This window comes from Vigna angularis, chromosome 2 (assembly GCF_016808095.1).
Source record: "Vigna angularis cultivar LongXiaoDou No.4 chromosome 2, ASM1680809v1, whole genome shotgun sequence".
Classification (NCBI taxonomy): domain Eukaryota; kingdom Viridiplantae; phylum Streptophyta; class Magnoliopsida; order Fabales; family Fabaceae; genus Vigna; species Vigna angularis.
Window position 1 is genome coordinate 39,463,191 of NC_068971.1, and position 17,342 is coordinate 39,480,532.

Below are 17,342 nucleotides of genomic sequence, written 5' to 3' on the forward strand. Positions count from 1 at the left end.
TTGTTAAATAAACGTTAAGTTTAAGGGTTAAGAGAATAAAATTCAAAAGGATAATTTTTGCATTTGTTCTACAATACTTATTTTACATAAAACACTATGTATTTTTATTATTTTATAGGTACTGAAGAATTTCCAAATATATCTAATATAGAATTAATTGTTTATTTCACGTTAATTACTACGTTCTACAATAAATTAGGTTTTTTTGTTTTAAAAAAAATAATTAAATTTAGTTCTTTGACAAAAAAATAACTACAAGAAGTGATTATTTGAAATAACTTAATGTATTCTATGTATGTAACAAATAAACAAATAATTTACTACATCCTATTTCTCTTAGTATTTTTTTTATTATGAAATTGACAACAAAAATTAAATTGCTTTTTAAAATTTAATTAAATTTTAATTTTTCATAAGTTTAGATATTTTTAGTTAAATTTTATTAGTTTCGTTTTATTTCATTGAATACTCTACACTTTTATATTTTTCATTTAAGTATTTATTGTTTAAATATTTTATTAGTTAAGCGACGTGATATTATTTCATTCTATCATTCTGTTTATTTATCTGATAAGAAATATTATATTTTATTATTAACATAAAATATCATTAATGCAATATAAATATATTACATCAATTTTAGAGTTCATACTAAATTCTTTTTAGAATATATACCGATATAATATGTTAAATACATATTAAATCGATTTTTCCAACTGATTTAATATACATTTTAGTATTTACAAAATTGTTACTATGCTTTTAATTACATAAGTTTTGTTACAGCTCATTTAATATCCTATTTAATATGTTTGTTTTTCACTAGTATATATTGTTAATAGTATATAATGAAATGTGTAGATAATGATATCATCAATAACTTTCAAGTTATCACCAATAAATGGTCGTCAAATATCTGACCTCGACTATATTTTATTGTCTATAACATTTTCAATTAATTATAATATTATTTTATGTCAACTATCAAATCTTATACTTATAATATATGCAAACGAGCAAAGATAATATCCTACATAATAACAATGATGTCATCCCACTGAAAAAAACTTAAACAACAAATACTCATTGAAAAATAAAATAAAAAACTTAAATACTTAATAAATAAAAGAATTTAATAAAAACACAATTACAATATCTAAATTTATATTTTAATTCAAACTCGATTAAGTTTTATTTTTTCTTTTTCAAAATAACCTAATCAAAAAATTTCGAAATAATAGTGTGGTGTTAAAAAATAGAAAACCTTTAACATATTATCGAAATTATTTTATATATTGTTTTAGACATGCATAGTGATAGAAAAAGAAAAATGTCACAATTATTATTTTTAAATAACATTTAATATTTATATATTAAAATTCGAAACTTTGCAAACATAAGGCAAATTCAGTAAATATTATGTTTTTTTATCTTAGATAAATTACACAATAATCAGTCAAAATTTTATTCACAATATCATATTTGACATATTAAAAATAAATTAGATATGTGACAAAATAGTTTAAACATCCGTACATTTTTAATAAATTAGATCAGTTAACAAAAGAAAAATATATAAAAAAACCTTTACATTTATTCAAAACATAAATATAAGTTAAGTTTTATATACAATTCTAAACTAAAAACTATCTACTTATTTACAACATATTTCTTACCTTACAAATACAAAGAAAACTAACTACAATATAACAAACTATACATATGTGTCTTCACCGCCTAGGGTCTATACAATAAAAACAAACACAAAAAGGATAAGCTAATATAAAAAGAATACAACGTAAAATTTGCAAAGTAACATATAACATTTTCACTTTCAAACTAGGCATAACACCTAAACATATAACATCTAGACTCAAACATATCCAGATACATGCATATTGTTGAGTTACGGCGAGTTGTGCATTTATAGTGATGGAACAAGTGACCCATCCCAAACTACCACACAAGGTTAGTCCATTAAACAACGTCGTAGGTCAAGGTAAAACCCCTAGACTGAGACATCCTGCTACACTTATCAAATGCCTCACCTATCTTTACTTGAGAATTGATGACCATTTGAGTGTCAGGATAACCCTCAAGACTGAGCTCCTACAATAATACAACTGTACACCACCATGGAACCTCTCTACGAGAGTCATGGAACTACATCCATCTATCATGCATATGATCAAGACACAATCATCATAACAATCATATTCAGCAACCATAAACATACATATAAACATGTTCACAAATCATAAATATCCATTTATTCAAATAAATTAAGTATATCAGATTTATAAACTAACTTAACCAAATAAGGAATCCAAAGCAAAGAAACCATATAAAAACTTAGAAACCAAACGCTCAACAATTTTTTTTAAGATAACTGATTATCACACCTGATATTCAATTATTCTAGACAAAATTCATACAAAGAAAACCTTTTGACTGTAATAATTGATTATCAAGTAAGATAATTGATTATTCCAAAGAACTTTTAAGAAAAGACGACATTCTGACTGAGATAATCAATTATCAAGGCAATCGATTATTTTTGTCAATTTTGACATTACCATGATTTTTCTAGTTTTGTTGCACTTAAGAGTCGTTCAAATGATCAAAATTAGTATCATTGACCCTAGAATTGATTCAAGAACATGTTTATATTAAAAAGAAGATACCATTTTGATCTTTTGATCATAATTTAGTTGCACCAACTCACCAACACTCTAAAAGCTAAGATATCAGATTTGACACATTACCAACCATATGTCTATGAACTAAGAGTCCAAACAAGTTTTAACAAGCTTATAAACGTACCTTAAACTTCAGATTTTTCCATCCAACCCTTATCTCAAAATATCGCCTATCAAAACCTCCTTTTTTGACCAAAAACTAACCTATAACTCTACTTATTTGCCACTTCCCAATTCAACATAAGATTTTTTTTATTTAACTAAGGTTCTAAACAAGTTTTAAACGACCTAAAAATAGACCCCAAACATTAGTTATCTCTTCAAAGTCGCTAATATAGAAATCTACCTATCAAAAGCCCAAATTAAACCAATAATCAATCCAACAACACTCCCTTTTTCCTACTTTCAGTTCTACATTAGTTTTTCTATCTAATTAAACTCCAATTAGTTGCATCAAAATCCAAACAATTATCAATTCACAAGTATACATAGTAATATTCATCAATAAGCAAACCTTCACTCATCAAGATACAAACATCACTCAATAATCATCTCAATTTGTATTAGATTCAACCAAACATCATTCTCACAACCTAACAAACATATATTCATGTTTCTTAATAAAAATTAAAGCAAATATTAGCTTATTACCTGGTGGAAAGCCTTAACAGCTCTATTAGCCCAAATACTCTTGCCTCAACTCAAATAGCGCTAACGGTACCTATATACCGCATAATAGGGTAGGTTCTTAGGACCACTGATCGACAATGAACTATAAAAGGATGTTAGATGACACATGTGGCAATACTACTATCTTAAACAGTAAATCAAAAGAAAAATAAGTAGAAACTAATTTACTCTATAGAGAAATCTGATCGAATGGTGTTATAGACTTCATTTCCATGACCGTCTAAGCACATCTTGATCACCAGAAAGATAACTCAAGAGCTAACAAGATTATAGAGAGGGAAGAGGAAGTCTAGACAATAAGTTCTAGAAAGATAATAAGTATTTTAGATAATGAGACATGTTTATAAAATTCTATTTATGTTATCAAATTATTTTAACATTAAAAATACTTTGATCTCATTAATTTAAAACACCTATTATCAACTCTAATAGTTTATTTTTCAGGTTTTTACCATGTGATTAAATCATAAGTTCTTAAATATATATATATATATATATATATATATATATATATATATAAAGAAAGAAAAATATTTAAAAATACAACTGATAATTTATGAAAAGTTAAAAATAAACGCGATTGCTTTTTATATATATATATATATATAAAATAGTAAATATATGACTTTATTTAAAAGACCACTAGGTAATTATATCTATTTTGATATAATTTAATATCTATTTTAACGTCTTTTAACATTGAAATGGAACCTAGAAGAACAAAAAAACGTTAGAAGACCACTAGGTAATTTCAGCTTTGAAGTTTTCCTATTGGTGCTGTCAGATAAAAAAAAATCAATTATTTATTTGTTTATATTGAAAAAAGAGGGGCAAAAATACATGTAGAATTCAAACGTCTGAATATCATTTGCTTCTACCATTTGATTCTTTTAATAATAGGTTGGAAAAAAAATTTATATTGCATCTTATTCACGCTTTTGAATTGGTAGTTACTGTTTATATTTTTTATTGTTTTATTTATACATCCTTTCTTTTTCTTTTTCTTTTCATTTGTAAGACCATTTTTTTTTAATTTACTTGCATGTATATCCCTTTTCTTTTCTGATTCTAAAATTTGTCTTCTCTCTTTTCTCTATCTATCTTCTTTTCTTTTATCTTATAATTTAATCTTATTATACATTGGCCGAAGAATTTATTGTCCTTTTTAGTTAGACAAGCTTTGAATTAGAATTTGGAAATGTAGAATAATTTCTTGTATAAAATGATAAACTTTGAAAAAGAAAAATTCTGGTGAGAGAATATACTCTAGATAAATTCTTTAACAAGAAATTCTAGAACATCGATTTCATTTGCTTCTAATATTCCTTGGTAACACTAAAATGAAAAATATTTCTTACATGAACATCTGATATTTCCACTAACATGTATCCCCGTAGAATCTCAATAACATTTATTGTATACACGTATGATTTTTTTAAAGTTACATTTGTATGTATTTTCAGTTTTTGAACTATTTAAATGAAATCTAAAAACTCATATATATCGAAGAAGTTAAAGTTCTTCTATTTTACTCGGATCCAAAGTTTATTGGTAAGAAATTCCATTTCTATTTTTTAAACATCTTTCATCCTAATAAACTCAAAAAGTATACTTATTTTAATAATTTGGATTCAAACATTGAACAACAAATTATTGCGTAACAACACAAGATATCTTAATAAATTAACAATTAATAATACAATCTGACATATAAAATTAATTTAGATGGTAAAATTAAAAGAGAGAAAGAAGTTGTGAATGTTAGTAAGAAGAGAAGAATTGAAGAACAAGACATTTTAATTATAATAAAAAAAACGAGTTCAAATAAATCAAAACACGCAAATGATATTATAGGACTTGTAATTTAGTCTTAAACTTTTTAATAAATCTTTTATATTTGTGTATTAAACTTAGTTTAAAAGATTACACAATAATTAGTATAAAATCACTTAAGAAAGTGCTAAAATAATTCAAAAACGCTTTGAAATAATTGATTATCGTGACTTAATTTTAAAAAATAAGAGTCTATTTCGAAATGACTTTTTACCTAAATCTAGTTTCAAAAATAAATTTTCGTTCAGTGTTGTGTTGCAAAAAGAAATTGTGTTTTTAAAAAAAATGTGTAAAACCTAGTGTTAATAAAGTGAGAGCTTTCACTACATTTGTCTTAAGTGATTGTGTGTATCTTCTCTGGCTAGAAAATGATGCCCACCCATCCTTTGTGTGTCAAAGAAAATGTTGTTCATCTCTTGTATCTTCAAAACAGATTAATTAGTCCTTATTTAGATATATTAACAATTGAACGTGTGACAATAAACGGTTTGGGTTAAAGAAGTTTCTTAGTCTGCTCTAGAGGGTTGAGAAACAAGGGGAGATCCACCTACAAAAGATGCTCCGATACTCAATTCAGTAAGGAATAAAAAATTTCTCAGTATCAAGATAACAATGTGTATTTCAGTGTGTATATGGTGGCATAAGCTTATATAAAGTTTTAGAATCTTACATTATTTATGTGACTTAAATATCAAATATATCTGTTGAGGACAAACCATTAAAAGACAATGATTTGTCAGTTTGAAATAAGAAAATTACCGATACTATAATAACTATAATAATACGTTGCGATACCTAGATATTTTGGATTGAGTATGTACTTATGTAAACAAGTATAGAGAGTTACTCCCTCCACCACCACACACTACTCCCTGCATTTCTCTATTCCTCTTTTACCTTTCAGTAATATTTAAACGAATGTGAATATGCATTGGATTCTTAAACAGATGTCAACATCTATGCACGGATATCGACATCCGTTGAAGGACAAACAGATGCCGACATCCGTTTAAGAATCGAGGGGATTGGGATGAAATTTGAGCGCTCTGAAAAGTTGATGCATTGATACACAATTGTACATTATCCAAAAAGAGAAAATCAATATTCTCTGAAAAGCTGATAAAAGCATAAAATGAAGCATTGAAAAACTGAATAAAAATTGCAATAAGGTAATGCTCCTGTAACCTTCTTAATGGCGTGATTTCTCTCCCCCTTGAAAGTTTTTTGTGCTTGCAAAACACAAATAAGTTGTAGGAATAAGTTTAATCCAAGTGGCCATCCCATTAATTATTTAACACTATAAGAATTCAATGAAAGAAGAATCGTTTATTGCATATGCTATGCTACATAACTATTGTAGTAAATTCTAATATACATTATCCCCTCTTTGGTAGAATGTGCTTTCCTAACATCAATCTTATGATGACTTTATGAGCATTATTTTCTTGTTAAATTTACTAGATAATCAAGCCTTGCATATAAATATTATATACATACCAGAGTAATACTACTGAAGGTTTTCTTTAAGCATTTTCCTAAAATAATTTTCTTTTTACCTTGTGAAGAACTTCAATTCTGACATTGACGCTCAGGCAAATTTGGTTATTAGCCTTGTAGGTGAGGTTTTGTAGTGAGAAAAATAAGAGAATGGAGTAATTAAGCAGTTGGGTCAAGACAGAGAGAAGAATAGAGATGGGATTCTGTGTCTGTGCGCGAAGAACAGCGGAAGAGAAAAAGTAGTTTGTGTGCAATCAGAGAAAGAGAAAGAAAAAGATAAAAGTGAGATGTAGGGAGATTTAGAGTTTTAAAAAAGATAAATAAAGTTAAACGATAAAGGCTAAATTAATGTAGGATGTTTTTGGAATAAAAAAAATAATGAAGAGGTGTAGAAAACATTTGGAGTGATGGAGGGAGCAACTCTCACCGGTATAAAACTACTCCTACAACTTTTTCTTTTCCTATCTTCTTTATATCTCTTGTTGTTATTTATAAACAATTGATTTTTATTATAAAATCAATTTATAAAAAAGAAAAAAACTTTAAAAAATAAATTCCCCTATCCTAAATTTTATCCTTACATAAATATTCTGTTTTGTAATTCTAACAATGTATTCAACTCTTCTAAAGAAATGGTAAAAGAAGTTATGGATTAACTTCCACTGCTAAGAAATATCTGTTAAATATCTACTTATACGTCAATTCTTAAAAGTATAAAAAGTTTAAATAATTTTCAAATGAATTGTCGTTATGTACAGAAACACACATGACAAACTTTTAGTTCTATAAATGGACAAGTTTTTCATAAACATTTTCACAGAGAAAAGGACAAAATTATTTGTCTATAAATGAAACAAAGCTTGTGCATACAATTAATTATGATTTTAGCAATCTAAGTTAAGATCATTACCTTTAAATAGTCCGATTAAAAATTATCATTTTTGGTGATTTAATTTTGTAATGTTGAAGAATGAAAAGAAAAAAATAAAATATAGTTTGTGTTATTGGTTTGTTTGAAGTGGTGTGTGAATCGGGTGAAGTGGTGTGGTATAGTGATGTGGAACCCACTGTTTCCACACCACGTTTTGTTTTAATTTTTAGTTCTATAAATGGTATAGTTATGTAGAATCATCTTATTCCTTTTAAAAAGCCTTTCTAGCAAATATCAGTACTTTCTTAATGTCTCATTATTTAAGACGTGCCACATGTACCATGATAGAATACACCTGGGTTGCACTCATAATTGTTTTCTCAAAATAAATAAATAAATAACTGTTTTTTTTATTTCTTCATAATTTTATATTACAAACGGAACTTATAACTAATCCAATATAACAATACAAATAGTTGTTAGATCTATGGAGTCCATTATTATTAATTTATAATTTTATATTTAAGATATATATATTTTAACGTGATGGTACATATCGAGCTATTATTTTACAATTTTTTTTATAAAATTAAGTTGGAATTAAAAACTATGTTTTTAAACGTTGAATGATTTTTAATTTGAAGTGGGCATTATTAGATCCGGAAGAAACAATATAATTTTGCAAGATGTGATAAAAATAAGGAAACAGCGTGCTTTTAATTATTATATTTTGATTGACTTGGGTTTAGTAATTTTAAATCGATGAATGATATATGAATGTAATATCTGTGATGATAAAATTCTATTAAGTTAAAAAATGAATTAATAGAGAGCCAACACTACGTGAGGTTTGAGAAAGAAAGCGAAATACGAAAAACAAAAACAAGAAAATTGTACAGGTTAGTCACCGGCAAAGAATCAAACGAACGTCTCTAATAAAAATTGTAATAAAAGGTGACGAGTAATGTAAAACGGAATCCAACTCGGGTTTCTCTCATATTTGAGGAGATGTTGCCATTTACACATTATTATTATTACAATTGGTATGCCATTCAAACTACGCAACACATTGTATGAAAGAGTAAAAGTAGATTACAGAAATCCAAAAGCAGATACGGAGTTCTTCTGAAAACTAAGACTTGAAGAAACTAGGGCTCACAGCATCGTTGAAGAAGCTAAGAATGAAAAGCAAGAGCAAGCATCTGTGCTGTGGGGAAATCTGCATGAATCCCCAGAGGGAATATAGGGCTGAAATGATGGTGCCAGCATCGAGCCAGTGAAGTTGACGTTGATCTGTTAACGCCAAAGGAGTAAACAGAGGAACCCAATAGCAGAACCTTCACACGTAGAAACATAGCATAAGTGTCTAAAAAGAAGGTTACACTAGAGAGAAACCAGAGAAGGAACAAGAGATAGTAATATTGGCAACCGATCAAGGTTGCCATTGGTTGCTATGAAGGCACACAGATTCACCACAAACATTGGGCGTTCCTTTTATGGGCTTTCTCAAACGCCATTTCACACTCAAAATAAAGTAAGTAAAAGCACGTTTTGCAAATTGCTTTTTCTATTTTTTTATTACTTGCGTGGAACGCGAGGCCTCTCCCAGGGAAATAATATTCAAAGACACTATTCTTATTCGCAAATACAGTGCCACCAACCTTATTTAGGACTGGACATCACATACCAGTACTCTACTACGTGTCCTCCACATGTTCCACGAAAGGTTGCATGTAGAGATTTTTTAATATAAATAATGATACTATCTTAAATATAAATAACAGACATAAAAATTTAAAATGTTTTAAAGATATTATCTTTTATTTTTTTTTGTTTTTTATTTTTTTAAATTATATTTTAGATTATATAATTTGAAATACAAAAATTTATGGAGTTGCAAAAAGACATTTATGAAGTTGCAGAAACAGCCTATAATCCAACGGTATGTGACCCATTTTTACATTATACCCAAAAAGAAGAAAATGGATTGTTTCTAGCCCACATTTGTGTTTAAATGTGTAGCAGTATGCTTTTAATAAATTGATCCTTTTAATTTTTTGAAATAAATATTTTCTTTTATTAATAAAATGAAGTCTATCTGTTAGTTAAAAATTAAATATTTATCAAAACATAAAACAAAAATTATGACAACTAAAAATTAAATTTCTACAAGAAAATTAATGAATTTGTTGTAGTGTAAGAAAATAGTTTCTTGAATTTTGTTAAAGTATAGGTTGGTGTTTGGTTGAATGTAATATTTGGAACGAAATAAGTTAAGGATGGAGATCTTCTTTTGAGTCTCTAGTTAAGATAACAACTTTTAAAAAAAAAAACACACTTTTTATAAAAAAAAATTACTAACTTTTTAATATCATCAAAATTGTGGTAAAAATTTACTTGTGATCTCCTTGTATAAATACATGGAAATGGGAACTAACGGCTAAACACTCTTCTTTCCACTTTATCTAAACTAAGTTAAAGATTAAAGTACTAAAGAAATAGTCAAAGAGTTTGGTAACATTTTCTTAAGTTTTGATAAAGAGTTGTGGTTAATTTTTTTTCTATGATATGTTAATAATAATTATTTCCAGGTAGTTGTGGTGGAAACGTAGTGATATTGTGAGAACATATTATTTACATCGACTTTTCTTCCATTTTCTATGTTCAATGACATTTTCTATCACCCATTAACAACATCTGGACCTCATATGTTCAAATGCATTTGACAACCTCTGGAAAGCAATTGCATTAGTTAAGAGAGAGAACGTTAAAGGGTAATATTTTTTTTTTTTGACTAATTGTCTGTTGAGTTTAATTTTTATGAAAACATATATGAGGTTCTGTTGAGAAGTCTATATCTATCAAGATCCATTTGGGGAGTTCCTCTCTCCACCACCACACACTGCTTTCTGTATCTTTTCATTTCTTTTTTGCCCTTTAGTAATATTTAAAGGGATCTGATTATACGTTGAATGGATTCTTAAATGGATGTCAACATCCATTGACAGATATCAACATCGGTTTTGAGTTAGAAAGCCAGACATTGGTAGAAAAATAAATGTTCCACATACAATTATTGTGGCATAATACCTTTTGTTTTATTCGGGGTGGGGGCACATTTAGAGTCTTTGCTTCTTTAGTTTTGAATGCCTCATCAACTTTATCTAAGTCTGTGCAGAGATTTCTCTCGTTAATTAACACCGTCGTTGTACTGCAAGGTAAGAAGAAAAGAAAAAAATGCATTTGAACGCATTATTTGCTTAAAGGATATAATTCAATAGCTCATAATATCAACATCGTACATATACTTTTAAACAGAGAATCCGAAGGCCACAACAGAAGTGGAATATCCGTTGGGCCTTTAACGGATGTCCATATCCGTCAACGGATGTCGTTATCCATTGAAGGCCCAACGGATATCCCACTTTAGTTGTGGTCTTCACGGGCTTCGTTCACGCTAAAACCTCAAACAGTGACATACAACAGCAACAACAACACATAAAACGCAGCACACCACAGAACACATTAAACATCAAATGCATCAAAAAAATGTATCATTTATCATGTATAAGAAAACAACCACTAACCCATTGGAGAGCCACGAACGCATAAACCACTAGCTCCACGAACCACCACCAACACAAACTACCACCAACACACCACCAACCGCACCAAGAAAGCACCAAGAATCCACCAACGTAGAGAGAAAAGAAAGAAGAAACAAAAAAGGTAATGTTATGTTAACGGAAGTGAAAATTAAGAGAGAGAAAAAGTGAGAGTAGGGTGGGATGGGGGGCTTGCGGGTGAAAGTGAAAGGGAGAGGGAATTGTGATTAGAGTTTTAAAAGATAAAAGGTAAAATTGGTAAAGATAAAATTAAAAAGAGTAATATTATAATTTAAAAGAAAATTGAATAGGTGTAGGAAGAAGATGGAATAGTGGGAGATGAACTCTCTCCATTTGGATATGTGCATCACAAGCTCCATGCAAAACTCCTTCCGGGTTTCTTACTGCATTATTTTCTTCCTATACCCCCAGGTTTTTTAAAATGGTCAAATTAGCCTTTGACCTCTCGACTAGGATAAAAACTCTATTTCACTTTCACACAATTCCAATCTTGTTTCTTAAGATCTAATATCAAATATTTAAGAAATTGGAGTAGAACTTTCATGATAAATATTGACAACAATGAAATAGATTAAATCTTTATTTTGATTTAATAAAATAAGATAATGTGAAGTCTAAGTATATATATATATATATTATTTTGCTATTCACATAGGACCACTTTTGATAATTGAGAAGGCTTTGGACTGTTTGATGTCTGTTTTCGTTTTACTTCCTTTATAGTCTTTTAATCGAATTGGTTGAAATATTTCCATCAGTGGTATCATTCCAAATAGAATATAAAACTGCATTTGTATTGAGGGAGGGAGAGTACATGCAGCCAAAAAAAAAATATATTGAATTAAAATTAAGAAATTTGATTTCATATTTGAAAGAGAAAATATTGGAAGTGCATAAAATATTTTTACATTTATCCCAAACTAATATAAATTGCAAATTACTATACCAGTGAGGCACCTAAAAATCAAGCCATATCGGAAGTTGTGGAACTTGGTTAGAGTTTGGAGTCCAAGAAAAAGAAGCAAAACTATTCTATGGATGCAGCTGGTGCTACCTTTTTGAGTTACATCATCTCGTTCTCCTTAGCCTTCCTTGTTTTGACTCTACTTTTCAAGTCCCTTAGCATTTTAAGAACCAAAAATGGCAGTGTTCGACCTCCACCAACTCCACCGTCACTTCCCATCATCGGCCATCTCCACCTTGTGGGTTCCGTCGTCCCAAAATCATTCCAAGTTCTGGCTCGTCAATATGGCCCTCTCATTCAGCTCCGTTTAGGTGCCTCAACATGCGTAGTTGTCTCCAACGCCCAAGTCGCCAAAGAAGTGATGAAAACGCATGACCTCAATTTCTGCAACCGACCCCAGTTTGGATCCGCAGACAACTTCTTATACAAAGGTTCTAGTTTCGTCACTGTCCCATATGGCCCTTATTGGCGCTTCATCAAGAAGCTTTGCGTTACTCAGCTTCTCTCCACAACGCAGTTTGGGCGCTTCCGGCACATCAGAGAGCAGGAGATACATAAGCTCTTGAAATCTCTTGCGGAGTGTTCCTCCGAAGGAAGGGACACGGATTTGAGCCATGAACTCACTGCTTTGACCAACAACATCCTGTGTCGGATGGCCATGAGTACGAGCTGTTTGGACAACGTTAACGATGCCGAGGATATTCTTGGCCTGGTGAGGGAGTTCATGCACTTAGGAGCTAAGTTGAGCATGGGTGAAGTGTTGGGAAAGTTTGACTTGTTTGGGTATGGGAAGAAGCTTGCTAGAGTAGTTGGCAAATTCGATCAGGTTTTGGAGCGCATCTTAGAGGAACATGAAGTGAAAAACTCCGAAAGAGGAGACATGATGGATATTCTACTGCGAGTCCACAAAGATCCTAATGCTGAAATGAAGTTAACAAGGAATGATATCAAGGCCTTCTTCCTGGTAAGTTCTTATCTTTTGCCATGAATATTCACTGTTTCTTACCTAAAAAAAGTTTCACCTTTTTATGAATGGAGACTGACTCAGTTTACAAAAACCAATTTTCATAATAAATACTCAAAAACGAAAGCGTAAGGTAGCACAGAGTAGGATGCAAAAGTGACTAAATTTTTGTGGTGTGAAGGATATTTTCCTAGCGGGAACAGACACGTCTTCAACAGCGTCCCAATGGGCCATGGCAGAAATCATGAACAACCCAGGAGTGTTGAGGAAGGTGAGGGCAGAGATTGATGCAGTGGTGGGTTATAGCCGGTTGGTCACTGAATCAGACCTTCCAGATCTTCGTTATCTCCAAGCTGTTGTGAAGGAAGTTCTAAGACTCCACCCAACAGCACCGTTTGCTCTTAGAGAATCGGCAGAGGACTGCACCATCAACGGGTATGGTATAAAGGGCCAGACACGGACACTGATCAATGTGTACGCCATCATGCGGGACCCAGAAGCGTGGGCCAACCCAGAGGAGTTTATACCAGAAAGGTTCTTGGAAGACAGTGATGGGATGAAGGGTGGAGCTGAAGGCATAACTACAATGAACGGTGGTGATTTCAGGTACCTTCCATTTGGGTCTGGGAGGAGGGGATGCCCTGGATCTTCCCTTGCCTTAACTGTCATACAAGTGACAGTTGCATCACTGATCCAATGTTTTGAATGGAAGACCAAAGAGGGAGAGAGGGTTTGTTTGGAAGAAGGGTCATCATTTTCTACAGGATTGGCAAAGCCACTTGTTTGTTATCCTGTTACTCGTTTTACTCCTTTTTAATTCTACACCGTCATGTTGTTTTTGGGTTCATCGTTTACTCATTCACCTATGATTAGTGCAACTTCACTTTAACATATATGTCAACCATGGCTTCTGCAGATTTTAATGTTTGCAAAAACATTATGTTTCTTCAAAAGTTAAAATCTTCATCTGTCATGTAAGTGTGATGTTTTAAACATATTCATAGTTTCTGCCAAATAATGAGGTGTCTCATTGTGCTGCCATCAGGGAGCCAGCAGTTTTGAGATTGGTGGGAATAAGCAGCCAAACGAAAAATCCACGAGGAAGGTTGAGATTGCTGGATTAAACAATGAATTAATCAATTAATTAACCAAGTAAAAGGACAAATGAAAAGGAAACTCGGTTTTAAGTATTCATGCATTATTTATTTTGGTGTTAGCAAATCACCATATAATAATATTCAATTTCATTTTTGTCAAACATGTGTATGGGATGAGAAATGATATTCACTTTTTTCAAAAAGAAATAACAATGACATTGAATACATAGTTACCAGTTCTGTATCAGCACCAACAAGAAAAGTTAAAGGTTTTAGTTGTAGTAGGAGCCAACAGATATTGCTCTTATTAACATCCTTTGTTAACAACAAAGAGAACACTCTGTGTCATGTTACAAATCATGTGTGCCCTATCTTGATATATTATGTTTCGGGTTTGCATTGTAGCTTAAACACAATATTGATCCAATATAATCCAAATAGCACAGGTTTTCAGGTTTGCACAATCAAATGAAGAGTTACATCTAAGATAATGCAATTCAACATAACACTATGAAAGGATTTGATTCAGGACGAAGGCTATGACCGAGTTGAGCGATAAATTTTGGAAATAATTCTTATCATATAAAAATATGCATTGTGTCTGAAATTTTTTGTTTCATAAACCTAGGTACAATCAATTTCTGACTTAAACATTTATATTAGAGTTTTGTCATTTCTGAGTTACATCGGAAGTGGCTTACCCGTTTTTTCTGCAAAGAGTGGTGTATCATTCTGGACAAATAGCAATAAACACAGTCACAAACGTTGCTTATTAGAAAGGCTACAAAAATTTGTCTATAATTCTTCAACTGATGTAAAACAGAGAATTCCCTCTGTTAATTATTTACGTTGAAATTTAAGTCTATACCTAACCAATTTTGTGTTGAAGATGTTTCGTATGTTTGTCTAACCATTCTTCTATCCGAATGTGAAGGTTAAACATCTTAAAATAAAGAAAAAATATTATTTGACATACCTCAATTTTACCTTTCATATTACCAAATAAATATGGAATGCAGTGGAGGGAAGCTAAAGGTTGACTTCCATTATTTTGAAGTGCTCTGTAATTAAAACATTATAAAAGTTAATAAACTATTTACTTTTTAATAACTTCAATATAATAAATTTTAGTATTCAAATTAACATTTTAATAGCAATTATAATATCTAACTTTTTAATTATATTTTTATTTTTTATTGTCATAAAAAAGAATCCTTTTGTTTTCTCTAGTAGCAACTATACGGGTTCGAGTGAATTTGTAGGGGAGCGTTTGGAATCGAGATTAAATTAAAATCGTCTGTCTTCATGACGGGTCCCTTTCTTATTATCCTATTGAGAAAAGGTTAGGAATAAGCCGAAGGAATAAACCAAGAGAATAATTGTTAAATATTATAGTATTCAATGGATTAAAAACTAAAAAGAACTAATGGAAAAAAAATTGTTTTAATTATCCATGTTCTACTTTCGTGTGATGCAATCCAACTTATAATACACGCAAATAAAATGTCAGCCATAGCAGATTAAACCAATACGAAATATTCTTCGTAGGATTTAATTTTGATGAGCTCGTCATAATTCTGTACTATTCATAAGGTTCGCGAAAGTAGAAAATAATCACTCCAAAAGTGTCTGATTCAGATGACAGGACGGACACTGTTAATAAATCTGTCAAGCATCATAGTATTCAGTTTCAAGCTAAGCTGATGAAAGATAGGTGCAAGAAAATGAAAGCATACAGAATTCTCAGAAAGTTAAAACTATATCAGTCACTTTTAACAAGTACGTCAGCTGCAGTATATGTTGTGTTACTATGGGCTCGTAGGCTATCGGTCGGTCTCGATCAGTTTCGCATTCGTTCGGTCTTGATAATTAGTGGATATTGATCGGTCTTGACCAGTTTTGTATCCGTTCGGTCTCGACAATTATTGGACAGAGTTAATGCACAATGAACGTGATAACGGCTACCGTTAAACAATTAAGATTTGCATTTAATGACCATAAAGAGGTAAGTTAATTTAGATTCCTTTAAACTCTATAAATAAGGGTTTAGGTTGAAGGGAAAGACAGATGGATTTGATACTACAATATGCCCTATTTTACGTCCTATTAGGACTTCAATATTAAACTGTAACAAACAGTTCATAAAACCGCTCCTAACTTGAGCGTCGGAGTGCCTTTTGCAGGTACCTCCCTTCTTCCACAACCGAGCGGGCAATATTGAAGGTGACTGATCGGTCCAAACTGGAAGTAGACAAGCGAAGCACACCAGTCGAAGGTTAGTGTCTCGGTCTCACAAAACTCACCGAAACATTTTGGCGCCCACCGTGGGGCCGAGAGCAAGCTGAAGACACCCAATGGTGACCACAAGAAATATGGAGGAGCTCCAAGAGCGAGCAACTGAGTTCATTCGTATGGAGGAAATGCAATTGTCGCAAAGGAAACGGCAGCAAGAGGCTGATGTGGGCGGAAGTAGAAAGGACGGCAAACGACCGTTCAACAATAACGATAAGAATAGGGAGCTTCCCCGTCCATTCAAGTTTCACCATTATACAACCCTCAATGCACCTAGGGCAAAAGTTCTCGAAGAAGCCCTTAGCGCGGAACTTCTCAAACCCCGAAGGAAACCATCTCCAAGAAACGCAGATGAAAGGAAGAGTTGCCGGTACCATCAAAACCATGGACATACTACAGAAGACTGCATCACGTTAAAAAATGAAATAGAAAATCTTATCCGGGCAGGACATCTCCGTAGGTTTATAAAGGAAGCAAGGTACGGCCTCCCCAAGGAAGGATATTCGCGAAGAAGCCCCGAGCGGGCAATTAGGAAAGACGAGTGAGGGCGGGGCTATAGTCGCAGTCCCAGTCGTCATCGGGAACGTTCGGTTCGTGGATTTATCAACTAAGGAGAAACCTCCAAAACTCTATTGATGTCATGGTTAAATTTAGTTTCACTTGATTTAGACTTTTGTTATTGTCCTATGCTTTCATTATGGAATAAATAAGGCCAGGTAATTGATGCCCAATCAATCGTTCCCAAACGTTGCTAAAGAAGTGCATATCCAGCGAAAAAAGTCTTGAAGAGTCTGAAGAAAAAGATCGAG

The 17,342-nt window shown here is 31.4% G+C and overlaps 1 protein-coding gene across 1 annotated transcript; it reads left to right on the top strand.

Annotated features, from left to right (window-relative positions):
• The first annotated feature begins 12,091 nt into the window (after nucleotides 1-12,091).
• On the top strand, nucleotides 12,092-14,035 carry LOC108328311 (3,9-dihydroxypterocarpan 6A-monooxygenase). Its single transcript, XM_017562164.2, has 2 exons — nucleotides 12,092-13,144; nucleotides 13,326-14,035. Exons 1-2 carry the CDS (start codon nucleotides 12,251-12,253, stop codon nucleotides 13,959-13,961), a joined length of 1,530 nt encoding a protein of 509 aa, XP_017417653.1. The 5' UTR covers nucleotides 12,092-12,250; the 3' UTR covers nucleotides 13,962-14,035.
• Nucleotides 14,036-17,342: the final 3,307 nt, after the last annotated feature.

Coding starts and splice junctions, on each gene's coding strand:
- LOC108328311 (XM_017562164.2), top strand. CDS start 12,251: ATGGATGCAGCTGGTGCTACCTTTTTGAGTTACATCATCTCGTTCTCC. Junction 13,145..13,325: donor ATATCAAGGCCTTCTTCCTG/GTAAGTTCTTAT, acceptor TGTGGTGTGAAG/GATATTTTCCTAGCGGGAAC.